At 34.1% G+C, this 27,175-nt stretch overlaps 2 protein-coding genes across 3 annotated transcripts; both read left to right on the forward strand.

Moving 5' to 3' along the window:
- Window positions 1–106: 106 nt before the first annotated feature.
- On the forward strand, window positions 107–8,754 carry LOC128158673 (coiled-coil domain-containing protein 146-like). The gene is made up of 18 exons (XM_052821616.1): window positions 107–263; window positions 1,212–1,379; window positions 1,790–1,872; window positions 1,984–2,196; window positions 2,466–2,523; window positions 2,747–2,923; window positions 3,063–3,136; window positions 3,292–3,519; window positions 3,847–4,129; window positions 4,245–4,370; window positions 4,578–4,711; window positions 5,057–5,221; window positions 5,701–5,925; window positions 6,197–6,261; window positions 6,403–6,695; window positions 6,930–7,067; window positions 7,530–7,778; window positions 8,164–8,754. The coding sequence occupies exons 2-18, from the start codon at window positions 1,212–1,214 to the stop codon at window positions 8,365–8,367; spliced, it is 2,883 nt and encodes a 960-aa protein (XP_052677576.1). The 5' UTR covers window positions 107–263; the 3' UTR covers window positions 8,368–8,754.
- Window positions 8,755–11,140: 2,386 nt separating this feature from the next.
- Window positions 11,141–26,859, forward strand: LOC128158896 (molybdate-anion transporter-like). Of its 2 annotated transcripts, XM_052821873.1 has the most exons (14): window positions 11,141–11,406; window positions 17,251–17,395; window positions 17,597–17,657; window positions 17,807–17,914; window positions 18,056–18,174; window positions 18,343–18,479; window positions 18,914–19,068; window positions 19,342–19,412; window positions 19,921–19,975; window positions 20,220–20,322; window positions 20,743–20,810; window positions 21,269–21,348; window positions 22,430–22,506; window positions 24,460–26,859. In XM_052821873.1, exons 1-13 carry the CDS (start codon window positions 11,259–11,261, stop codon window positions 22,476–22,478), a joined length of 1,299 nt encoding a protein of 432 aa, XP_052677833.1. In that variant the 5' UTR covers window positions 11,141–11,258; the 3' UTR covers window positions 22,479–22,506; window positions 24,460–26,859. The 2 variants fall into 2 exon arrangements, with proteins under 2 accessions (XP_052677833.1, XP_052677832.1); XM_052821872.1 differs by lacking the exon at window positions 22,430–22,506 and having other exon boundaries at window positions 11,142–11,406.
- The last annotated feature ends 316 nt before the right edge of the window (window positions 26,860–27,175 follow it).

Raw genomic sequence — 27,175 nt, forward strand, 5'->3', positions numbered from 1 at the left:
AACATTCAGAAATTTTCAAGATCATAAAAACACGTTTTACATTATTTTAATTCTCCCAATTACGTTTGAAATAAACACATTGGTTTACAGTATGTTACCAGAAACTAGCTGCTCATGCGCAGAAGCCATAGAAACAATCGTGTTTATTTCCGCTAAGCGGAATTTCATGCATATTTTATGTTATGGCTCGAATTTAACGCCTAGGCTGGCCATTTACACGCAATATCTGCATAGGGAATAACTTCTATTAGGAGAGAACAAAGGTATAGTCTTTCATGGGTCATTAATGAAAAGAAAGTTGCTATAGATAAACGTTTTATCGACAAATCATTGAAGCGGGTCAGGCTATCTGTGTCAAATTTTAGAAAGATGCACTGGCTGCACGAAATACGATGCATGTTTTAAAATGGGTCCTAAGGGACATTAGATTATTTGATACATTTGTCGTTATGGTCCCATCATTGACATGTTTTTGAATTATATATGCAATCTTCATGGCATATGCATTTTGGTCGTTCATGCACATTAAGTTTGCATTTTGGTTTTCATTTTACATAGGTTTGTGGTTCTACAAATCAAATATTTATAAAAATATAATAAGAGTTATACTAATAGCAAATGAATGCAAATGTCACAGATATATGATACCAATATATATAAGCATTTCAACTCTAACAGGATTTACTAGTATAGTTTATCAATGAGGTGTTTTAGAAACAGAGAAAATACTTTGAGACACAATCAAACAGTAAAACATGTTCTGATGTCACATAAATAATGTGAATTGCAAACCATTACTTTGAATTTTCATATATAAGCTTTGACATCATTATTTTATTAACATGCATTTGTACATGGTACAAAAGACATTCCTGAATCTTTCAATCCACAGACAAAGCTTTGGTAAAAATATTTTACCCTTAATTACATATAATAAAGTCTCTGATTTATATATACCTTACAGTCAAACATTATCAGACAAACTATGCAAAATGAAAAATTAATAAACTCAATACATGTATTGGATTCCTATCCTCATCAGGAAATTTGAATTTTGTATGATGTCAATATCATATTGGGTTTTTAATTATGATTATTTGATTCAAATATGAATTATTCATTTGTGATAGTTGCATGAGGTAAAAAAAATCTGAATAAGAGCCAGGAGAAACAGTTATTGGTATATATGAAAAATCAAAATAATTTTACAGATGAGTGACAAGGAGTGTGAAGATGGAAGGGATAAGGAGGAAGAGGAAGAAGATGAAGAGCCATTGAAGTATGCTCCCGCCATCAGCGCTCTTCCCCCACGGGTCATTCAGCAGGAGGAGAGTCAGGTGGAGGTGTCTGCTAGCCCCGCCTTTCAGTGTCTGGAGGAGGTGGGTACAACTTTGTGCTGAATTAAATCTGTTTTCTTCGTGTATATTATGTTATCACTTAATTCATTTTATATCTGATTCATTATCTACTGTAACATCTGTTAAAATTGTTACCTTGTATTTGACAAGTTTCTGCTGTTTACTGTAAATGCTTTTTTAGTGTGGTACACATATGCTTATATATGATAGAAACAATATTATACAACCGATGTGATAACGTGCACATGTATATATTAATAATATTTTTTCCCTTTTCTTGTTTTCCAAGCATAGAATGCATGTGTGCCTCCATAGATGATATCAGTGATTAATATGCATTCTCCATATCTATAGACAGTGCTGTAATAAATTGATGCATCCAAATGGTGTGCTAATTTGGTAATAAAAACATCTTATGTTTCATATTACAGCTTTTCCAAGAGGGGAAACTGACAGGAACTAAAGTGGCTCTTTTGAAGTCAAAGTATACAGAATTACATGATACACTAAAAAGGTATTTCAAAAAGTTTGAATGTTTTTCAAAATGTTTAGTAATGTATTATCTTACATATTCACAGCTCTAGAAGAATCTTTTCAATCTTCTTATGTTTTTCATTTTTTTCAGAACAAGAGAAAATGAAACAAGTTTATTGAAAAAGGCCAAAGAGTTTACAGTGACTCTTGAGAAACAGAGGAGTGAACTAGAAAAGGGAGACAACTTCCCTGCGGGCTCTAATGCTAATGAAGTGACAAAACTCAGAGAGCAATACCTCAAGTTCAGGAATGAGACAGAAAAGGCTGAGGATAGGAAATACCAGGTGGAATATAGGCTGGAAATGTAAGTAATGATTAGTCAAACATAGACATGAGGGAATTTATCTATCAAATGACGAGGAGATGCAATAAAAAGGGACTTGGAATAATTCTTACACAATGCATGTACCGGTATATGCATGTATTTATATAAAACAGCATAAATTTATTAACTGTAGCTTCAGGATTTTATAGTTTGGAATATGCACATGATGAATAAATTATTCACTACCTATGAAATACTGTCTAAAAATTGTTATAGAATATATTTATCTTTATCTGTGTCCATTTCAGTCTCACTGAAGAGAAGAAGATCATGGAAAGAGAATATGCCAGGATGCCCAAGCAAGGGGTAAATTTCAAATGACAATACAATGTATATACAGATACATTGATAATTTATGTATACAGACATCTGTTACCTTCAATTAAAATTCATAACTTCATTGAATTCATCCATCACCACATTAAATATTGATTACTGGTTTAAAACTATTTAGTCATCTATTACCTTAAATTCAAATTCATGAATTATCCATCACCACATTTTGATATTCTCAGATCTTTTGTTGCAGGAAATAGAAAAGAAGATCAAGGAGCTACAGGCCGCTTGCGAGGAGATGAAGAAGGAGATCAACAACCGTCAGCTGGAGTCGAAGACTCTGAAGGAGGATGTAGAGAACACGAAGCGAGAGAACCTCCTCGAGGCGAAGGAGGTAGAGAAGTCTCAGGACGAGATGGAGAAACTTAAGGTCAGGGATAGAGACAGGCATTAGTATAATAACAGTACACTATGTACATTATGTGTATAAAGACTGTTATCTATTAATAAAGTATACCTGTACATGTGTATGATATTGCTATAGATAAGGATTACATGCAATTTTACAGGCTGAGCTAGTTCAAGTCAACACACTTCCAAACCAACTGGCCAAAGAGGCAGACAAACTAGCCCGGCAGAAAAAGTGAGTTATGTAACCATTTTCTTAATTTAGTTTAATATATAGTATTATTAAACAAGGTGTTCATGGAATAATAAATTTGTAATTAAAAGAGAAAGCATGAATATGCCTGATTTTTAGATATTTGAATAAATTCAACATTCCTTTTGTTACAATAGTGAGATAGACAACAGAATTCGAGCCATGGACTCCGAGTACCAGGAGGCGTTAGAGATGGTCCAGACATTGGAGAAGAAGCATAACGAGATGGACGAGGAGCGTTACGAGATCACCAACGAGCTGAAGAAGCAGCAGGACTTGCTGACTCAGCGAGAACGCGAGCTCGCCGAGCTGATGAAGGATTATGAGTATGCCAAGGATAAGGAGGCTGTGCTGAATGCTGACAGGTAATCATGGGGGTGGAATACTATAGATTCTTATTTTACACATGGGGTGGAAAAGTTAGTACAGGGTTCAGGGTAAACAGAGTTAAAAACAGTCAAACCATACCAGTGATCTAGATACTGCATTCATTTTCTGTTTTAGATTTACATGTATATAGTATTACAAAAAATCAAAAACGGTACATCCAGCAATTGTTTATAGTGGCGATAAAATAGGGATTTCAGCGATAACTAATTTAACACAGCATATTATTTAAAAAAATGGGAAGTATGAAAAATTTTGTTTGTGTAGAAGTCTGTTCACTTATTCTCAATTTTCTTTCAAAACAGAGCTACCTTGGACATGAATTTGAGACACATACAACTGGAGAAGAAAAATACCCATGATGTGTTATCACGTAAAACTCGTGAAAAAGAGAGGGACTTACGAGCCCTGAAAAAACTAGAGCTTCAGATGAGAGTGGCAGAGGAAAATCTCGCTCACACAAAAACAATCCATGAAAAAGTGTTATCACAAGTGGGAGGAATGCCTAAAGATGATGGCAGTTTGCAGAAAAAGAAAGACGATTTAGCCAAAGAAGTGGAACAAACCAAGAGGGCATTAGCCACACAGGTAAGCCACAGACTTAAAAAGTGTCATTCAGTAAGAGATGATTTTTCATCTGTAGGTGTTGAATTTTAATTGACATGTAATATCCTGATTGTAACCACTGATGTATCAATTTCAGAACAATTTGACAGCTGTAGAACACGTGAAGCTAGAGAAGAGTGCGGCAGATGAACAGAATCTGCTGTACGAACAGAGTGACCTCCGCATAGAAGTGGTGGAGCTCACTCGGCTCGCTGCCATTAAGGTGAGCAGTAGATCTACAGGCTCTCTAGCCTCGTGATTCAGAAATCTTGTTTTACATGAAATTTTTCAGATTTATCTCCCTTTGATTGCATTAAGATTAAGTGAAATAATAGTACTTTAGAGTTTTTTGTTTCAATCAACTGGATGAAAATATTATAGGTAAAGAAGCTCAAGTAGGGTGTTTTCATATTTTATGTACTTATTATAGGCTGATGAAAGAGAACAGAAGGCTCGAGATTTCATGAGGGCAGAGATGAGGTACCACAAAGCCCGGGAGGATAAGAAGACCAAGGAATTACAGATAGTGGACCACAAGAAGAAATACCAGGAAATGATGATCAAGTGAGTGACTCAATAGTGAAACATCAGTCAGTGATTAAATGATGAATTAGTTTAATATAAACCAGCTTTTGTTCATGTCCAAGAAAAGTTTGCATTGCCAAGTTTAAGGTTTGCAATTATTTCTCACAGCAAATGACTTAATATTTACCAGTATTTATGATAGATTATTCTCTTACTTTGGTGTCTATGCAAAAATTATTCACTGTGAAACAGTTTGTTGCTTAAAAATTGTAAAATAAGGTCATTGACAATAAAAGTTGTGTATTGTATCACAAAATATCACTGACATTAAAATAATACATTGTACAAATTATATGCTTTATCTTTGGGATTTTTTTACTCCAGATTAAAAGACTTTGCCAAGCTGTATGATGTTATTAAGAACGAGAGGAACAAGTGTGTGAACCTGATCCAGACCAGCACTCAGAAGGCTGCCGAGATGAAGGAGAAGATCAAGATCCTGCAGAATGAGATCGAGATTCTACGCACTGAAGTCAGCAAGAAAGACAAGTCAGTACTCGATCCTGTGTTGTGTGTTGTATGTGTGTTGTGTCTATCAATCATTATTTTCTAATTCAATTTTAGTATTTATAGGGTAGAATAGTCAAGGTTCAAATCTCCTAAAATGAAAAGCTCAGTACACTGAAAAACAGAAAACATAAATTCAGATATAATTGAAATTCAATTATTATAGAAATTTGGGATTTTTCTTTACCAAATAATAGTTTATGGCTATAAAAATCTGAATTTAAATTTTTTTTAAGCATATTTACTTTGATGGGTGGTAATATGCAAGCATATATTTCAAACAATCATGATGTTATAACTCTGCCAATAAGTTTATACAGACTTAAGGTCATATGTAACATAATCAGCATTATAAGTGATTAGATATGTCAACTTAATATACAACCTGTTGTAAATTTTAAGAAACTAACTTGTCGTAAATTTTAAGAAACTAACTCATACGGTTATTCTTCTCCTAACAGAGAACTTCAGAAGCGGCGGCTGAAACACATGCACAGCATCGTAATGAGGGACGGTCTCCGTAATGAGGTCGCCAAGCAGAACGCGATCTACGCCGAGATGAAGTCGACCGTGGAGCAGCAGAAGATGGATCTGTCCAAACTGAACATGATGATGAACCAGGGCGAGGACGAGAGCAGCAAGCTGAGGGAGCGCTACTCTGTGGAGGAGAAGAAGAGGAACGACAGGTGAGAAAGCCTACCTGTGTACACCTGTGTTATCAACGGTCATCATGTAGCTTTATTTAGTGTATCTTTATTTGACCTCAAGTCTTGTCAGAGTACAATTGCTGAATATGAAAAAAGTGAAAATGAAATATTTTTGTGGCAAATTTCTAAGCTTATTTATCTAATGATAGCAATGTTTGAAGTATTTAACAGTTGAAGAGTTGCCTACCTTTATCAATACTGCAGTAGGTTTTTATTTCACTTTGTTTTGATAACTTTTCTCTTTATACAGAGGCTTGAGGCTTATCCAGAGAGAGGAGGAAGTCTGCATATTTTATGAAAAAGTAAACATTGAAGGTAAAAATCTTTGCAAAAATATTATTCTTTACCTGAATTTAAAAATGCTCATTTTTAATAATGATAAACAAACATTGTTCAAGTAAAATAGTTAAACTATGAAAACTAGCAATTCATCAATATTTATTTGATATCCTTTAGAACAAATGATAAGAAATGGTAATGTGGACCTACAAGCCAGAGAAGAGGAGATTCGATTCATCAAGATGGCTCTGAACGAGGAGAAGAGGAAGCAGGAGTTGCTATGGAAACAGCTGCCCAACAAGAGGTCCCTGGAGGAGGAGTTGGTGACGCTCCAGATCCAGTTACAGCAGTGTCAGGACCGGATGTTAGAGCTGGAAAAACAGCTGGAGGATCCGTACGATGAGAGCCGGGTCCGCTATCTGGAGGGGAAAGACCTGCCGCCCGCCAAGCTCCAGGACAAGATCGAAGACGTAAGGACCACCTATCTTATCATTATTAGCTTTATGCTTTAATGTTATTATTTCTTTGAATGATTTCTCATGATTGTTAGTGAATACTGAGCTGATCGAAAATTGCATGGATCACACTAAAGAGATTGCATGGAAATCAAAATTAAATGATTTTAACAATTACAATTGTACATTACAGAATTACATATATTTAAAAAGATTGCATTAGAATTAAAATTTTATGATTCCTAACAGCTTGAGGCTAGGCTAGCAGAAAAAGAGGAGCACTTGTTGGAGAAGGATTTGATATTTGAACAAGTGAACCGCCTGGTGGACAGAGTAAAAAATAAAGCAGAAGGAGGAAAGGAGGATACGTTAGAACTCGCCAAGAAGGTCAGTATGAACGGGCTCACCAGCTGGCTTATCACTATGTGAACAGTATCGTATAAAGGATTAATGATCGACAAAATTAGTATTCATGTATTTTGAAATAATTACAATGTTTTCCAACCACCATCACTTGTTTGTCAACTTGATCCCTGTACATTTATACTCGGCCTTACTCCTCTAGGTGTGGACTACAGTTCCTATCTGTTTATATCTTTAAATTTTTTTTATTTCCACTAATCATTATGATGAAGTATCAGATAATGAATGCTCTGATATTTCCATTTCAATCTGCTATAAATATCATGTCTTTTGTTATAAATATGCCAGGCACTCTTAGTTTCTTTCTATGGATTTAACAACTCTTACTTACATGTACCAAAACTTTCGCCATAAATATTATGAATGAATTTTTCTATTTCAGTATGAAAGATTAAACGATAACAAATTCAATTGTCTGTGTTTTAGGTTAACGAACTTCAAGCGAAAATTAAAGAAACGACACGTAAAATGATGGCTTTAGTGTCTGAACTTTCAATGAATCAAGCGAACGCTTTAAAATTACAACAAAATCTAAAGGAGAAAGAGGCGGACTTAGAACAGTGCTATATTCGTATGGAGAAAGGAGAGGCGCCTAGTGATGAAATTGCAGGGGAATGGTTCAAGATATTACGAGACGAGGATCGAAGATCAAGAGACAAGGAAGAAATCAGAATGGTACGTCTAAATTCTTTGATGATTTTACAAAATTAATAAATATTTAAACTTAGTCTAATTTGTTGGGAATGCATTGTATGTTTACTGGTATCAAAGGAATAAATTGTATTCATATAGTGGAATGAGATAACTGGTGACATTATTTGACATATAATTAAGCAAGTTGGGGTGATCTCATTTTGTGATGCAGTTTTGGAAGATTGATTATCATGATCTGGTTTTGTAAAGTAAATATTTTTAACAGATTGATGTAGATGATATTGTTTTCAGACATAAAATTTTTGGCAGATTGGTAGACTGGTTATGACAACCTTATTTTGTGATGCAATATTTAAGGACCTGGTATATGTAATTATGATTCATAATACATTGTTTTGTTCGGCAGGCTGAGGAGGAGGAGGAACAGTACAAGATCGCGGGCGGCGTGACCACCACCGCTGAACCACGACCAAACGCTTACATCCCCGACGACGACAGTGAACTGCCAATCCCGAGGCCTTATGGGAAACACGCTCCCTTCAAACCGGCAGAATCTGGATCCACCATGCGTCATATCAGAAAGCCAGTGCCTAAGCCTATTGAGATCTAAACAATCTAAAATGAACATGTGTTATTTATTATTATTCATGTGTATCAAGTACTGTCAGAACAGTTGGCCTCAAGTGTTCATTGGTATATTGTATGGTGGTTTCCAACTTTGTCAAAACACACAGATGTGTAGAAATTGTACATTGCCAATTTTAAAATAGAAAACTTGAACCACTTTGTACAGAAGTCTGCATGCTAGTGATCTTGATGTAGAAAATCATGTACGTCAAGTCTGTGGTCTGTTCACTTCAGACAGAAAAATGGACCAAGTGTTAAAGTCTCTTCATATTTGTTTTGATGTTTGTGTATAAATCCATTAAGGTATGTACTGTGATATCTTAATTTTATATTTTTTCTTCAATGTTGAACAATAAAACATAAAAATACCTGAATGTGTGCTATATGTCATCACTATAATGTTGTTGTTGTTGTTGGGGGGGGGGGGGGTTTAGGGATGGGGGTTGAAATTATTGCAGAGACTGAGACTGTGTTGGGGGGGGGGGGATATTGCAATCAAGTGTATCCTGTTTCACAGACTAAAGTGTTAAGTATATATTCATTTCTGAATACAGGGAAAATTAAGGTAAAATATGCCAATTTTACTTATTAACATTTTTTCCTACATCTGATAATCATGAAATATTTATTAGAATGAAAAGCTAATTAAGAAGACGGCTAATTAGTGCACATGCAGTACCAACATTGTCAGTAGAGAATGGAAATGTCTGGAATTCATTAATAAAAATTCTCCTTGAATGTGTGGAATAATTAATACGATTATAACAAATATTATTACGATAACATGAGACGGGTTATATTCACAGTTGTAATCCCCAGAGGAAACAACGCAACAAAGAAAAGCCTTTTATTTTAGTTCCGTATTCAATACAACATAATAGAATTATGTATGAAGGATGTTGAAAGTCAATCACTTATATCCTTAGAAACAGCCACTTATTTTCTAGGATGTTATAATATTTATATTAGCCGAATATTACACAGGTCAGGGCACTTTAATTTTCACGTTCCACAAACTACTACACTGGCGTCGGAAGCAAATTGAAAGTGGGGGGGGGGGGGGGGGGCTAGACTAATTCTCAGAAATATTGAGAAAAAAGTAATTCCCAAAATCATGGAAATCCTAATCGGGGGGGGGGGGGGGGGGGGGGGGGCTAGTATGCTTCTGAATCCAACTTCTCAATCTTTTAAGGTTAATTTAGGAACAAAAATCTTTCCTGCGAGAAAAAGTGGGGGGGGGGGGCTGAACCCTCTATCATGCTATGTTTCTAATGGTTAGGTATAACTTTGCAAAAAAAGTGGGTTTTTATCTTTTAGTCTTGTTCGTTAAAGTCAAAGTGTCAAAAATAATTTAATAATCTAATGGGAATTAAGAATCAAAAATATACACATGAATATTGTAACTTTGAGAGTTTTGTTCATCAGTTATGTGCCCCCCCCCCCCCCCTAAACCACATGCTTCTTAATTGCAAACAAGTGAAAAGCTGTCAATGTGACAGCAAACCGGGTTTTCTTTTATGTGAACTGTATCCATAATCCATGTCAACCCTTATCCAGTGAAATGGAGTACCCTATATGCAACATTTTGCCAAAAATTGACTAAGTTCAAAAGCTGGTATTTTTTCAATAAATTATCAGAAATCAAAATCCTAGCAGTATGCACACCTCTGATATAAGTACAATTGATCTGCAAAAGAACAACTTCCTATCTTGAGAACTGTAGGAGGAGTTATCCGTACAATGAGGGTACCCTATATGCAATATTTTGCCAAAAAATGACTAAGTTCAAAAGCTGGTATTTTTTCGATAAATTATCAGAAATCAAAATCCTAGCAATATGCACACCTCTGATATATGTACAATTGATCTGCAAAAGAACAACTCCCTATCTTGAGAACTGTAGGAGGAGTTATCTGTACAATGAGGGTACCCTTTATGCAATATTTTGCCAAAAAATGACTAAGTTCAAAAGCTGGTATTTTTTCGATAAATTATCAGAAATCAACCAATCCTAGCAATGTGCACACCTCTGATATATGTACAATTGATCTGCAAAAGAACAACTTCCTATCTTGAAAACTGTAGGAGGAGTTATCCGTACAATGAGGGTACCCTTTTGGCAGCCGCCCGCCCGACATTTTCACCATTTTAAAAACCGGATTTTTCCGTTGGTAAACCCGGTTAAAAACTGCAATTTTATACCAACCGAGGCAACAATAAATAACGTAGCCAATTAAAATGAAAATATGCATACATGTAGGTGCATCAGAAGGTATGTTTCATTTTGAGGTGGCTAATAGCTAATTTGATTAAAAAAATATGCTTGGAAAAATCTAACTTTTATACTATAATGAATTTATTGGTCATTTTTTAAAACCTAATTAGGTACATGTGCCACATATATAATTATGCATAATTAAGTTTGCGAAAAAAAGCGAATATAAAAATATCTAATTGGGATAAACTATAATAATGAGCGTTTTCCAAGCATTAGATAAACCAATGTGAAAATATGAACTTCGAGATAGTATAGTGGGTAAAACTCTTGATTAAAATAGGGAAGTATATTTATATCATTTATTATATATACGATATACGTCCCTGATTAAAAGCAGTCATTGCAAACATTTTGGAAGTTTTTCTTTTATATTTCAGGATGACAATGTCCCATGGCATGCTTCACATGGAAAAATGAATATTATCATTATATATTTGAAAGAGTCGGGTACCTAGAAAATAATGTACGCGTGTCACTATTGATAGGTATACAAGTTATTCCCCTTGACTGGAACTCTTCCGCTTCTCTCTGTTTCAACATGACAGGATTGTCGTATTGACTGCTGGGTAAACAATCGGAGAAAACAACACAGCAACATGAATATTTTTATCTCAGGCTTTGCCTTACTAAGCGTACTGTGTGCAGTGTTGTTTATTTACACCAGGACAGCTTTGACAACAATAAGCGATGCGGCCTTCAAAAACTTCCAACGTGTGTACCTGGTCGTCTATCTGCTCGCCATGGGTGAGTGAACATGATTACTGCAGTAGCCCATATCAATATTTAATCAAATGATTAACGGTGGCAAATTAGGCTCGGACATATGTAGAATCGGGCAGTTGATACAATTGTTTGTTTTTACTGGGTGAAGTGGGCTTCCAGCTGTTATTTCATGCTACATGTAACTTGAGCTTCTGGTTTGAACATATTTTATTGCATAAACTGATAAACATGTACAAATGGTTCGAACACAAGTTCTAAGCTTCTGTCTTGAAGCTTGAGCTTCTGTGATCCAATTCTAACTGTTGTGTTCATCCTAAAAATGTATTCTTTAAAAAAAAAACCAAACAAGTGGACTAGCGTAGCGGGTGAAAGCTATATATTCCTGTACAAACCTTTATAGAAACTGCCAAAATATGTCGTCTATTTATATTTTACGTATATTTGTGAACTGATCAATGAACCAATTATTTTAAAGCAAATATAAATTATAATCTTGTATAAATTAAAGACGTACCTTATATTTGTACCTTTACTTTGTACATATATACTGTTTGAAACTAAATGCATCAACTATACTCTGTCCCAAGATATTTTGGATTCACGTTTGGACGATTTTTAATAAAAATACACTTACCTGTGAAAGAAGTGCAATTGAAATAGTTGAAAGGGATATTTTCCAAGATAATTTCATTGACACATTATCATCCTTCACTCGGAAAAATTCACAGGAACGAAAACAGATTCCTTACGGAGATTTATAATGGGGAATGTTTACATCTTTTCTCCATTCGGAATACACTCGGAATACATCGCGCAATATTTTAACGTTATCATCCGGGCTTGCTGCAATGCAAAATCTCCGTAGACATCACATTTTTTAGCATTGTATTGAAACCTGATAAGCTAACAGAGGCGTTTTGACTGAGAAATCTTGGAAATTTTTCATACTTTTGGATGAACATCGTTTGGATCCTGAGGTATTTATAAATATCAAACAATTAAGCCAAACGTGAATCCAAAATATCTTGGGACAGAGTATAAATACTTTGTAAATTAACTCTACATGGTAAAGACTAACAAATAAAATGCACAGACAGTAAATGTATATAATAATATTAGTACATTGTGTATGGATACCAATGATAATATGAATCTTGAACATTTTCACTTGAAAGTTCCATTTGTGTCTATTGATTTCTGCAGTTTTCCATATCTCATGCTGAATGCTCATAAATGATAAATAATTGCACAGCAGTAGCCTCATAACTGTAAGGTTATGCCAGGTAATTCAATAACTGTTTGTAACATGCTGTTTCATCGGCTAGTTAAATCAAACTTTTACAAACTTGCATTAAACTGTTTTGATAACATCACAATTGCTCATCCTTAAATAACATGTAATTAAAATCTGCTTTAAATTCATTTTAAAGGACTATATATGGTTTGAGCCTAAAATGGCACCCTTAAATGAATATCGTCATTTTACTGTAATTCTCTGTTTTATTTGTACAGATATACATTTGAAGTTTCTTCATATTTTTCATGTTGATTGAAGTGCCCACAATTTAAAAATGACATCATAAAGTTTATCTTTTCCTGCTTTTCTCGCATTTTTAGCATAAAATGGCTTGTTTTCAAGCAGTAATTTCTTTAAGAAAACATTGAGCGATTTCTCGAACAAACAAAATATTTCACCAAAGATTTATCTCTCCAGTACTTATAAGTGACAAAAAGGTTGTTGTTGTTCAAAGAGTCACTCTGTATTCCCCATTCGTAAAAAGATAAGAAAAATGTCAATTTTTGACTGATTTTGATTGAAATATAAAAATAGCATCACTTCTGACGTCATATACTGCCAGTGAGTGCATATAAATCAAATGAATAGCTGAAGAACATATTTTATGTCAACTCTTCTAAAATATGAAACTACAGCTTAATGAATCTAAACACTTTAAAAAATGACAAATTATGGGGGCCAAATCTGACCAATATCATTTATAGTTCTTTGTTCAATTTATTCTTAAAGGGGCATGGTCACAATTTTGGTCAAATTTTATTTTTCTGTTTTTATTATTTACAATGCTTTAGGAATGCATTTCTAATGATCAAATGAAATTTGGGTGCCCGTCGATGAGTTTTAAGCAAGATACAGGGCTTACAATTCTTCGTCATGTAAACAAGGCTCGTGCCCTGTTTTTGTTTACATAGGTTCAATATACCAGTTAAAAATCTTTTTAAAGCTGGTTTGTCTATCTTATTATTCATTTTAAGCATAAATAAACAGTTCCTAACGATTAACGCATTCATTTTAGGTCTAAAACTGGAATTTTTACTTCAACGTTCAAAATGTAAACAAACGCTTTGTTTACATAGCGAAGAATTGTAAGCTCTATAACTTGCTTATGACTCATCAAATGACACCCGTATGTTGGTTGCCTATTAAAAATGCCTTACTGAAGCATTGTAAACATTAAATTCGAAAAAAAAAAATTTGACCAAAATCGTGACAATGCCCCTTTAATAGTGAAGCATTTGTCTCAATTTTCATTGATAGATAATTAAATTATAAGGGATAACTTTAATAGCTGAAGAATATATATTTCTATAACAGAAAAAATTCTGTCTCTGTGGCATTTCAAACCTTCAAATTGGTGAAGGCGTTTGGTGTATGGTTCCAACTCTCTATTAACCATATAATGCCTCTAATAACCAATATTCCTTAAAAAAATTGGCATGACAGTAGTTGAATTTCATGCTATATGTAATTATAAGTAAATTGCCCATGTTTTGTATGTAATACATGTACTATGAAATCATAAGTACTTGACATAATTACATGACACAAGTAACATCTTGTCACAGGAAACCTGAAATTGTTATAATGAGCTTTAACATAGATTTAATAATATGTACTATAATCCTCTATAGGAGACTGTGTTATATAACTTGCTGATCTAGACTTCCTTTACCATTGAATGGGTAGTTGTTACCTGGTAAACTACCGGCATTTCTATGTGATTTGATTTTCGACCATTATATGTTCAGAAATTATCCATCTTTATAACTAACGATAACTTGTAAATATTGAAATTCAAATAAGACATCAAGAAGACTAATATTTTTATAGCAGATGCATATTTTTGAAATAACAAAGTAAACCATACAATTTAAGAAGTGTACAGCCAGACCTGGGAAAATAATTTCTAACAACATTACATTAAGTTTCCTGCTATTTCTTCACACAGTGCATCCAGCTCTTTTATCTATCTGGTGCACTACAGCTGGTGCACTTTACTAGCACTGATAATAAATTGTCCAATCTAGGATCTACATACAAAGCCAGATACTGCAGATTTGATTAGAGCTGACTCCCCCTTTTAACTGTTGTTAGCAGTAGTAGTTTATGGTACAGGAATTGTCCGTCTGTAGGCAGACTCTAGAGTTATCAGTGAATTTGGGGACTGTATCCACCGCACAGTTGTTCCACAATGTACAACACTCAGTGTCCTAGCTATACACTGGAGAAGTCAGCTTTTCATTCTGTGTTTTACAAACATGGCTAAAGAGGTCATAAATCTAATTGATACAAGTACATCAGATCTGATTAAAAAAACATTTCTTGCTTTCTTTTGATTTGTTTAAAAGTTTTTAACTACATCTATTTATTGATGATATGAATAAACTGACGTCTCAATTCATAGTTGCTTTGAAAAAGAAATAAAAAATATATAATGCTGTCAGAGGGATTCTAGGATGTGTTATTTTCTGGAGATTTTGAATTGTTGTAGAGCTAAATAATTGTTATATGGCTGTATAACATCAATGTGTCTGTGTTTACAGGTCTCGCTCACTCAATTGCTGTCTGTTGCACTTTAATTAAATCATCAATCAAGACATGTTGAATTCTTTGTTATCCACGCTAATGATAAATATTTTCCATAACATGTTGATAATGTATGCAGAGTAATAATGTAAATTTATTCACACTCTGTCACGTAAGACATGTTGGGCAAAGAAAAAGACAATATTGTGAGGTACCGCACCGCTTATAATTCATCCAATATTGTCATGTTATAGGATCCTTTAGTACAAACAGGTCATACAGGTGACATTTTACCATTTATTGAGTTATTATGTACTTACACACAGAAGTCCCACATATAAGAAAAATCTCTTAATTGAGTAATTTTGAATATCTAATGTTGAAGTCCAAATTATTGTCAGACCCACCAGGAAATGCTCTTGAAATAATGAACAGAATTGTGCATATATTCTCTTTAATCACATCTAAAACTTAAAAGTAACAAAAAGAGATATTTATAAAATGTTAGTAAAAAATCATTAACAGGTGCAATGCAAGCATTCTACATGTAAGTACAAGTCAAGGCTTTTTATAGGATGTATTAACGATTTCAGCTGTGTGTTGTAAGCTGAGTAAAACTGGTTCTGCCACTGAGAGAACCAGTTGCATGTAATGGCCACCAGAATGTATAATTATATCTATAGATATCTACATCTGCTCTGAATCAGAGGCTTTGTATAAAAAGCAAGGATCGGTGATTCTTTGCAAGAAATAAAGTTAATCTAATTGTCTCTTGGTCACTGACACACATGTCCATCTTAAATAGCAAAAATCAGAGGACAAAGGACCCATTGTGTTTTGGTTCATTCAATTTGCTTAATGTGAATGCCGAGCAGTAAGTTTTGATTTTGACCATGACCTTGCACTATAACTTATATTGGACCTTAAAATTTAACCTTGATCTTGACATTTATAGTACCCGGTATATCTAAATTAATGCTTCAATGGACATTGAAATTAATTTTGATCTTTATCTAGAATATATTTCTCAATACTTTGGCAATTAGTAAAATATGTTGTACATGTATAAGGAGAATTGGTTTGAGAACCTGTGTCTGATCCTTTTGACATACTTTATGTCAATAAAATATGTTCAATTTACATTTCAATATGTTTTAATGGACTTTGACATTCAACCTCACCTTGACATTTGGTGTCTCTCAATGTCACGATGTACTGTAACATGAGCATTGACCTTGACATTAAAGTTGTGTTTCTGATTTTATTGTTGCTTTGACAGCTGATGACTGGCTACAGAGCTTCCATGTATATGCCCTCTACAACACTATATACCAGTATTGATATAATGTTGTATATCTAACAGTGTATTTATGTATTGACAGCCAGAGCCTGGCTACAGGGCCCCCATGTGTACGCCCTCTATGACACTATACCAGTAGTGATACTTGTTGTATAACGTTGTATATATAACAGTGTATTTATGTATTGATAGCCGGAGCCTGGCTACAGGGCCCCCATGTGTACGCCCTCTATGACACTATACCAGTAGTGATACTTGTTGTATAACGTTGTATTTATAACAGTGTATTTATGTATTGATAGCCGGAGCCTGGCTACAGGGCCCCCATGTGTACGCCCTCTATGACACTATACCAGTAGTGATACTTGTTGTATAACGTTGTATATATAACAGTGTATTTATGTATTGATAGCCGGAGCCTGGCTACAGGGCCCCCATGTGTACGCCCTCTATGACACTATACCAGTAGTGATACTTGTTGTATAACGTTGTATATATAACAGTGTATTTATGTATTGATAGCCGGAGCCTGGCTACAGGGCCCCCATGTGTACGCCCTCAATGACACTATACCAGTAGTGATACTTGTTGTATAACGTTGTATATGTAACAGTGTATTTATGTATTGATAACCAGAGCCTGGCTACAGGGCCCCCATGTGTACGCCTTCTATGACACTATACCAGTACTGATACTTGTTGTATAACGTTGTATATATAACAGTGTATTTCTGTTTTGACAGCGGGTGACTGGTTACAGGGCCCCCATGTGTACGCCCTCTACGACAGCTATGGAATGTCCTCCCACCAAATCGAGGTGCTGTTTGTGGCGGGGTTCGGATCCAGCATGATCTTCGGGACAGTGGTCGGATCTTTCGCTGACAGATAGTAAGCATTAAGCAAGCACTTGTTATATTTCTAGATTATGTATTTTTGCAAGTATTGTATTCAGCTTGTATTCAGCTTTAAAGAATCTTGAATATAAGTTGATTATCTTCATGCAGTGAAGACATATTGAATCAAGGTTTACAAATTGAAAAAAATTGAATATTGATTGTTTTAAGTATTCATACTCTTTATATTTTCCAGTGGTAGAAGAGCTAACACCATCTTGTATGGAATTTTATATGGAGGAGCATGTATTACAAAGGTCGGTGAAAAAAAAATGGAAAAACACTAACTTTTGACCGAGAGATTCATATGAAATGCTCAGATTTCATATCCTCCAAAATTTCTGATGGCATGGGGGGTCACAATAAACATGTTTAAGTTTACTACATTATAATTTTGATTTGACAGCACTTCAACAACTTCTACATCCTGATGTTGGGGCGATTGCTGGGAGGAATAGCTACCTCCATCCTGTACAGTGCTTTTGAGTCCTGGATGATCTATGAACACCACAAGGTGGGTGGAGCAAGGGAAGTTATCTCCCTTTTTAAAAAAAATTATTTGAATTATTTTTTGGGATTTTAAGAGGACAAAAAATGTCTCAACATTTATGATGTTTATTATTTTTATTTGAATTTGATGTTTTATTTGTTTTAGAGAGGATTTGATCAGGAATCTCTGGGAAACATTTTCAGCAATGCTGTGTTGGGGAACTCCCTTGTAGCCATTCTAGCTGGTCTAGTGGCTCAAACCTTCGCAGACAACTTTGGATTTGTGTATGCAGAATTTAGTTGTCTTTATTCCAGTGATTTTTAAGATAAATGAAATAATGCAATTATATTGTAAGGAAAATATAGTAAGCTTCAAAATGTGCATCTCTGACCCTTTGGGTTTTTTGTAAAATCTAATAAGTGATTCAGGTGATCATGATTTTCTATATTTAGTGCCCCATTTGACGTTTCCTTGGCTGTCTTGACATTAATGACCATTATAATTGTGTTCACCTGGAGTGAAAATTTTGGCGACAAGACAGGGAACTGGAAACAGAACTTCAGCAATGCTCTATCTGCTATACGCAATGGTGAGTATTGTTACTCCTATGTTGAACACAAAAACTTGGGCAGTCCTCCAAAATGCAAGCTAGTAAGTTGCAATTAGCACTTAATTTTTATTCTCTATTACTTGTTGTCTGTCTTGAAAATGCAGAAACTTGTTCAGTCTAAAGTTACTGTTCAAGTTAACTGCAATTTCCGCTAATTTTTTATGGCTTCATTGGTTCATGTGCAGGTTTAGGTATTAAGAGTTGGGCCATCAGTGTATAAAATTGTATTGAAAATGGAAGAAAATATCCCTATAAGTACAATACAAGGCAGTATTGTATTGAATGCAGGTAGAGATGATATAGGGCACTGGTTGTGAGTAATGAAGCGTACTATGGTGTTCAGGTCAGAGTAATACTGGGGTATTTACACAGTCTAGGTAACATTCAGACTGTTCTGTCTCTGTCTCCCACAGACACTAAGATCCTGTGCCTGGGTCTGATCCAGTCCCTGTTTGAGGGATCCATGTACATTTTCGTGCTGGAGTGGACCCCCGCCCTCACCCCTAAGAGTACCTCCACAGAAAAACAAGAATCCATTCCTCATGGACACATCTTTGCAGCATTTATGGTGAGTAGATCGGATGAATCTGTTGTCTCAGGTCTCAGGATAATCCAAGTTTTTAGCCTATAACATGAACCACACATTTGCCCATAGTAAAATTTTAAATTGTTTTTTGAATGGTAACCTGTGTGAAATGTCATTTTAAAATTTGTAAGCATTTCTAAAAGAAAATTATTTGAGAGTAAACTGCAATATATGATTGTGCTTTACGATATGAATGACTTGAAAGTATTTTGATACAAACTTTATGCATTTACAGTACTTTGATTTTGATTTCAGGTCTCAATAATGATAGGTTCATCAATATTCAAGCTGTTATCCAAGTACACCAATGTAGAGTCCTTCATGAGGTACAGTGAACGATTCTATTGTCTGTAGTCTGTTCTCAGCTGTCGTCTGACAAACAATACTTCAGTGCTAATGTAGTGTACTTTAAGTAAATCAATGGAAAATCAATAAACAAAATGAACTCATTTGATCTTATAAGATGTTGCTGCATAAAGATACTGGAAAATTCGCAAACAATTTCAGAGTATCTTATGTTTGTCAAACATGCCAAACTCAGGAAATATTAAAGAGAAGATTATCGGCATATTTATAAGTGTTGAGGAAATCTGCCACTAAAAAAAAGATAGCTTAAAAAATGGAAAATGATGAGACATGACAATGTATTTACTATTTTTATAAAGAATGGAGGGCCAACAAGCCGTTCCAAAATGTTAGAATTCTGTGGTTTCCAACGTTATATACGACTTCATTGTATACAGTATCACTGTTCTCTGGTTCACCGCCTGTATTTTACTGTTCCATAGTTCGATCACCTTTTTATTTTGTACCTTAATGTTTTTTATTTTGTAGGATAGTGTTGTTCACTGCAGCTGTTTCTTTAACCACACCAATTATATTCAAAGGAGTAAGTAATTTCAATGATTGCAATATTCTTATCAAGAAAATTAACCATGAATTCTGCAATTTCACTTTTCTTAGGTAAGAAATTTTAAGACATTTTGAAAATTGCAAAAAAACAACAATTGAATGCTTTCAAAATCCATTTTGCTTTCTCAAAATTGTGTAACTTGTGGTAAATTTGTATATGGCAGATGTCTCTCAGAATGAAAGCTAAAAAGTAACAAATAATTCTGAACTTTGTTTGACAGAACCAGGTGGTAGTGTTTGCTGGTTTCCTGGTGTTTGAATGCTGTGTGGGTATTTTCTGGCCGTCCCTGGGACAGATGAGGGGAAAATATGTCCCTGACGACCGTAAGTCAATGTTGAAACCTTTCAGCATGTCTCCTTCAATAACCACTCCAACTCAGTTTTGTAAAAAAAAAAGAAACACAAAAATTTCTCATATTTAATAAGAGTCAGGAGAAATGACTTTTCGTGTAGATCAATTAGTTATCGGACACTTGTTTTGCTCATCTTACCTTGTTCTGTTAATGCACGCCAATTGATATTTAAATAATTTTTAAAAGTGATAAGGAATGACATTCGTAAAATTTATGTTCTGAAATTCTAGTTAAATGCTTTCTAGCATGTACATTTGCACTATACATTAGATATTTACTGAATTTGATGTAAAGCTGTTAATGTGTTATTTCATTGTTAAGAATACCACCTATATGTGTATTTATAATAAATAATACTACTCATAATTTACAAATGTTTATTTTTTTTCAGTGCGATCCACCATAATGAATTTTTTCCGTGTCCCATTGAACATGATCGTCGTTGTGATATTGTTACAAGTAAGTGTTGGGGTGATAGCTGTATGGTGGTTGTCCATATTCTGGTCTTCTGAGTATGTTGATTAACTTTGTTTATAAAGAAATTTCAATTTAAATAGAGTAGAACATAATGAAGACCTAATGAAGGTTGTGTGTTTTCTGCTTTTTGAATATTTGCTTAGTGCCTTATGATGCACTGCATACAAGGAAATATTGGCCCCCGTTTTATTTTCGCCCCTTTCACCCTCTTCGTCAGTGGACGAATTTAAGACTGGGTGAATTCCAATGTTTCAAGTTATCTCTATAATACACAAGCGTGTCTGGGCAAATATAAGATGGGGCGAAACCGTGTGCAAGTGTTGAAAGGCGAAAATAACACGGGGTGAAAATAACCCTGTACACAGTATTTCAAGTAGCAGTACTTTGCTTGCTGTGTACCCTGTATTCTCTGTATAAAGATGCGCTGTTCTCTGTTCCAGAACCTGCAGATGAAGGTGATCTTTGAGTGCTGTGTGGCCTTCCTGATGTTGGCCACAGTCTGCCAGCAGTGGCTCTTCAGGTAAGAGCGACAGTCTACTGCTTGTACACTTGCTTACACATGTCTTAATACACTGTGCAGTAGTCACGGCCTTTTGAATCTGCTCTCTTAGATCTGTAGTGTTGTGCAGTTTTTCTAACTGATTTTTCACCAATGCTTATCCTTTCAATAGAGACCTATCAGAAGTTTTGTAAAAAATATTTCAATATCAAGATGTTGGTTATATTCCCTCTCTCTGAATCTACATGTTATTCTAAACCCTATCTCTTGACATATTCTTCTTTACCTAGGTGCATGTTTAGGGTTTTTGTGGGTCTTTAATCATATTATCTATTGAATACCATAGATGACCGACTTCTAAATTTCTAGTTAGAATTATATGGATTTAGACTGTAAATCAAGTATTATGCACAATCATGCGTTAAATATCTGCAAGATTTGCAAGTATATGCAGACCGCAGTCTGTATATGGATATATATTGCTCATGGATACAAAGCACATTTAGAAGTAAATGGAATTCCTACTTCTTTGAGGCAATTAGTCCTCAGGGACATTAGTCTCAGCCGGTCGTTAATGAATAAAGCATGACAATTGATAATACTTGGTTTACAGTAGGTATCTTAAGATCGACTCTCTCAAATTTGCTGACTCACGAAGCTGATGGCACTGATTGCCTTTGACACATCACGTACATGAAACATACTTGTAGCACCTCCACTTAATAGAAAACAGGATGAAAAATTGTTTCTATAGTGTGTGACCATAAGACACATATTTTTTTTTGGGGGGGGGGGGATTTTTACCATAAGTTTACACCTACAGTGAAAGATAATTATATGCATCCAATATCTAAATAAATTCAAGAAATTTATAGTCTCAGTTTCTCTAAACTGTTGCTATGCCTCGTCTTGTCTCGCCAAGTCTTGAGCATGAGAGTCTTGGAAAAGTGAGACTTTAAGATTCTTAAGGGAGACGTGCGTAATGTGAACCTTTCATTATATCTTTGATAAAATTAACCAAAAGAACCAAATTCCTAGTAGGGCTTGCTCCTCCACTGGTCCTAGCAAATGATATATCGATGGGTTTGTTTTGTTCTTTCAGCATGGCTAAAGAACAAACAACCACACAAAGGGGAATAATCCATGCTTGATCATAACTCAGAAATCCACAGTGTGCCGGTAAATTGCTTAAATATATACAACATTCATGACTGTTACTAGCTTTAGAGTTTAAAATTTATTGTCAGCGAGGCATGAGTCAGCAAATTGTACCCATATCATCTTTTTATCCATGTCATCTTTTTATTTTCTGGAAATGAAATGTTCAAACTAATTATTCAATGGTACTGGAATTTGTGAATTTCTTTTAACAGAAATTAGATTTTTTGTTCAGACATTCAACATAGCAAACATTTTGCATTGAAATGAATTTCTTTTCACTAGTTTTCATATTTTCTTTCTATTTAACTATTTTGAACATTTAATTTGGTCATAAAATATCTGGGTCATTATGGCATTTACAGACCTATTTTTTGTTAGATCAATGTAGCTAGTCCAAATATAATTCTAAAAAGCACTGGAAGCCTTAGAAATACTACCTGTAGTATGTCATATACTATGAACCAACTTTTATTTGTGTATGAGAAATTTTTGCAAGGTTCGCGAGAGCCTCTTTGTTGCAAATAATTTTTGCTGGGAACATGTATTTATGGTATGGTTGTTATAACAAGTAACATAGCACATGTTTAGATAAGGCTTGGTCGCAAAATTTTGTCAGCTCGAACCAATTTATCTTAGGTAAATTGCAAAATTAAGTTGTCGCTATTAAATAAAAGTTGGTTTACAGGATTCATATTCCAGGTTATAACATATTTTTTGTTGTGCAATATTGTCTGAAGGACTTGGATAAATTGTAGCAATTTAATATGAAGGTCTTGCAGAATTAAATGTCTACTCCACATTAGTAATATTATTAATTTTTTAAACATGCCAAGATATAGATTAATACATGTAATGCTCCGATTTTATGACTCACAATGTAGATGCCTTTTTGTTTCCTATTGATTTCAGAAGAGTTAGGTACTTAAAACAGAATGAATGATTGCAAGGTATAGCATTGGTTAATGGGAACCAATCATCAGACACACGAGGTCTTGTGGCACATATATAGGACAAGTTATAGATCTCGGTGAACAGAACTGCATGAATATCCTAGGTTGATAGAGAATGGGGAAACAGTATTTGGGATTGGTGAAATTCCTCTACAGTGTGTAGATATTCAGCATGTTATTAAACTGTTGTGTGTTGAGGCTGTCAGTGGAAGAATTGGTCTGCATGTGAACGTAAAGATGAAATCTAATCTAACTAAAGGCAAAGTTTACTAACAGCTTGTGGACAAACCTGAGGCTTACAGCCCACCCTCTCGTGTAAATCCTTTTTAAGGTACCATAAAGAACTGATTTCCAAGTTTGTTTTTATGTGTTAACACATGCAACCCTTCCCAAAAAGAAATAAGCAATATCTAGTTTCGACCAGTAGCTCAGTTCTTTGTCTTTGTGTATTGTTTATCAGAATGCCAAAGTTCTATAAAGTATAGTTTCTTGTTTAAAACTTATTCACTAAAGTTTTCTCAAAAATCATTTATCAAGCGCTTGTTTGAAATGAAAGAACTTCTAAGTTATTTATATAAGGAACGTTAATCAAAATAAAAATACATATACATGTAACTATGTAATGGAAATGTTGTGTTATTGTCCATTTGTTGAAATCAATCAAAACCTGTGGTTTCTGTACTTCAGAAAAGCCCACAGTAGAGATGTTAGTTCCTAGTCCTGCCCCAGGGAGCAGGTGCCCCTAACTGCCCTGTACGGCTGATATGTCACAGCATTGGTGATACATGTTCTTCCTCAGACATGCAAATTATATGCACTGGATCAATAGCAACGGGATTGGGGGCTTGTTTAATTTTTTTTTTTAATTTTATGTATATAAATATAATTCTATGACAACTCATTATTTAGGTTTTGGAAATTAAGTTTTAACTCATGTATATATTTTTTATTAAAAAAAAAAACAACTCTGATTTTATGTTAAAAGTTGTGAAAGTAGAATCTTTACACTATATTCTTACAGCTCAGCTCAAATATCTCAGCCAATGGAAACCAAGAAATCTCCCTTACCAAAGGAAGCGGAGGCCTTGCTGACAGAGAGTGAGAGCATGGCCTGAACCAATCAGCTTTGACCTTACAGCTAGAGCGAGCCAATGGCAATGTTTGATAGAAAAAATCCCTAATTTTTTAAAAATTGTATACTTTGATACATATAGTTATTTTGGATACAGCTGAATTGGTTTATTTGTTAATTAGGAGCTCATTTTGTATTTAATTTTTAACAATTTGAAAATTATAACCTATGGAAGTTAAAACAAGTTCAAATAGAGGATTCTTCATATTTTGATCTTTAAAGAACCTTATTCCAATAAATCAAGTACATGTATTACTAAATAAATGATGGCTTGATTGATTGGTGGAAAAAATGGCAAAATATTTAATATTTTAATTTTATTATTGAATCCTTTTTCTAAAAAAGGAAGTGTAATGTTTAACTTTCCAAAAATCAACATGGGAATATCATACAAAATGCGCATTTTATTTTTACAACTTTTATTGATAAAAAAGAAAATCAGTCATGTATATTTATTGTAAAATTACTTTGTTTTTTTTTTCTACTTAGACGCTTTTTTACTGATATAAGATGTATTTGTGCAATCTACTTGTTTAAAGTTTGTGATATTGAAGTCTTACTACATCACATTTCCATTAGTTATAGAAAAAATTGTTCATTTGTTAATGGAGTAAAATTGTGTCCATCATTGAGGTCAAACCACGAATCTCAGATAATACAGAGCCACATTGATTTCAGTTGTAAGTCATTCCATCAAATTAGAATGATTTGTGCGAGTGTTTTTATATGTAGAGAACGTGATAACAATATTGTAGTTAGAATCATGTTGACTTTTTGTGTTGGAGTGTGATAACAGTTATCTTAGTGAATTACTACAAGTAAGAATTAACAGTTGTACGATTTGTTCTGGGAGAAGCTATTTCTGGATTTTATTGATAATCAGATTTTGGTGTTTGTTATTTCTAAATGTTTGAGGAGAACTCCTGTTTTGTATGAATGCATTGCTGTGTATGAAATGATACGTATGGACTAATGTTCATTTTACTCGGTAATTCTGTAAACCTTTGGCTTGATATATTGACAGGGTAAAAGTCCTGGCCAAAGTGATCAGGTCTATATTATCATTCATCTGACAATGGAATCAATTCTGTATGTGTGCTTACCAAGTATGATGAAAATCAGATCCTTGGATCCGCTCCTTTAGATCGTTACTACACAGATCTATGTGAGCGGATCCAAGGTGCTGATTTTAATCAGACTGTGTGCTTACAGTACCATAATCCCAATAATGTATCAGTATGCATAATCTTTCATATTAAATATAAACATTCATAGTTCGTATTATTGATTATACATGTATGTACAAGTATTAGTATTTTACATGCATCTGATGCAAAATTCAAATACACATGTAAATTTGTAATATTGGGCTCAATCACACAGGTACCCAGGTTAACGAATGAGCTCAACTACTGTTGAAAATATTTAGATGTATGTTATACATCATCACAAGCAAAAATCTTGAATAATGATCACACAAAACATAAGAGTCAATATTGAAAATTCTTATTCAGACTGAAGTAATTAACAATATGTTGTGTTTGCTGAATTTTTTGTGTAGGGTACATGATATGTAATTAAATTAAATAAAATTACACACCTATATTACTAAAATTCACTCTGTCATGTTGTAAATTTTGATTGACATAAATTTAGTAAATCAAAGAAAAATTATTTGTAACCCAGCACTACTTACAAAATCAACCTCCGGAGCTGTCTGTTAAAATGTCTCCCTGAGTTTTCCGACTGTCGTCCTATCGGGACCAATGTACAGGTAACAACAATAAGGACTCATGTATAGAGGGTTTATTTTAATCTGTATATGTAGAAGTTGAGCTCTTTCATAACCCGGCATATATAAAAAGTATTGTGCAATTTACAAGTGACTGAACTATTAATAAATTACCATTATTAAATGGTCAAGCAGAGAAATTCACTGTCAACTGTAAATATTTATTATTCAGCAATGAATTTAAACATGTTTTTCATACATATCTGAGTGTATTCTGATGGTGTCACAAAGGGGTCAAATGTTTAGAATTAATTACGTAAACGAAGCTATTTTGATTAGTATGTTTTGTTTATGTATTATCTTCACTTGTTTGTATTTTGTTAAGTTCATTGTCAGTTCTATGTACCGGTATTCACTTGTTTGTACATTATTTGAGTTCATTGTCGGGTTTGTCCTTTCTTTAATGAAAAAACGGACACCTGTTAATTAATGTACATGGGTTTGTAAATCTGTTAGTCTCCAGATCATATGTTTTAATAAACACATATAACCATTGATTGGCATCTTAATGTCTTATGTACTCTTGTAAAAATAATTTCACAAAGATAGGGATATTCATTTAGTTTAGACTCATTCAAATAGTCAAAATCAATAGCTATTGATGCTCCAATTTCATTTCTTCACAGCATTTCTTATTCTCCATGAATGAGTTTATTTATCAATAAATGTAATATGTACAATGTACATTACCTGACACAGTGTACAGTTTAACTTCGATATCTCGAATACAATAAATTGTAAAAGTGATTATTAAGTCCCAACCACCTATTTTTCGAGTATTTTACCCTCAAAATCTCCAATTCTCAGATATCT

This window comes from Crassostrea angulata, chromosome 8, assembly GCF_025612915.1.
Source record: "Crassostrea angulata isolate pt1a10 chromosome 8, ASM2561291v2, whole genome shotgun sequence".
NCBI lineage: Eukaryota > Metazoa > Mollusca > Bivalvia > Ostreida > Ostreidae > Magallana > Magallana angulata.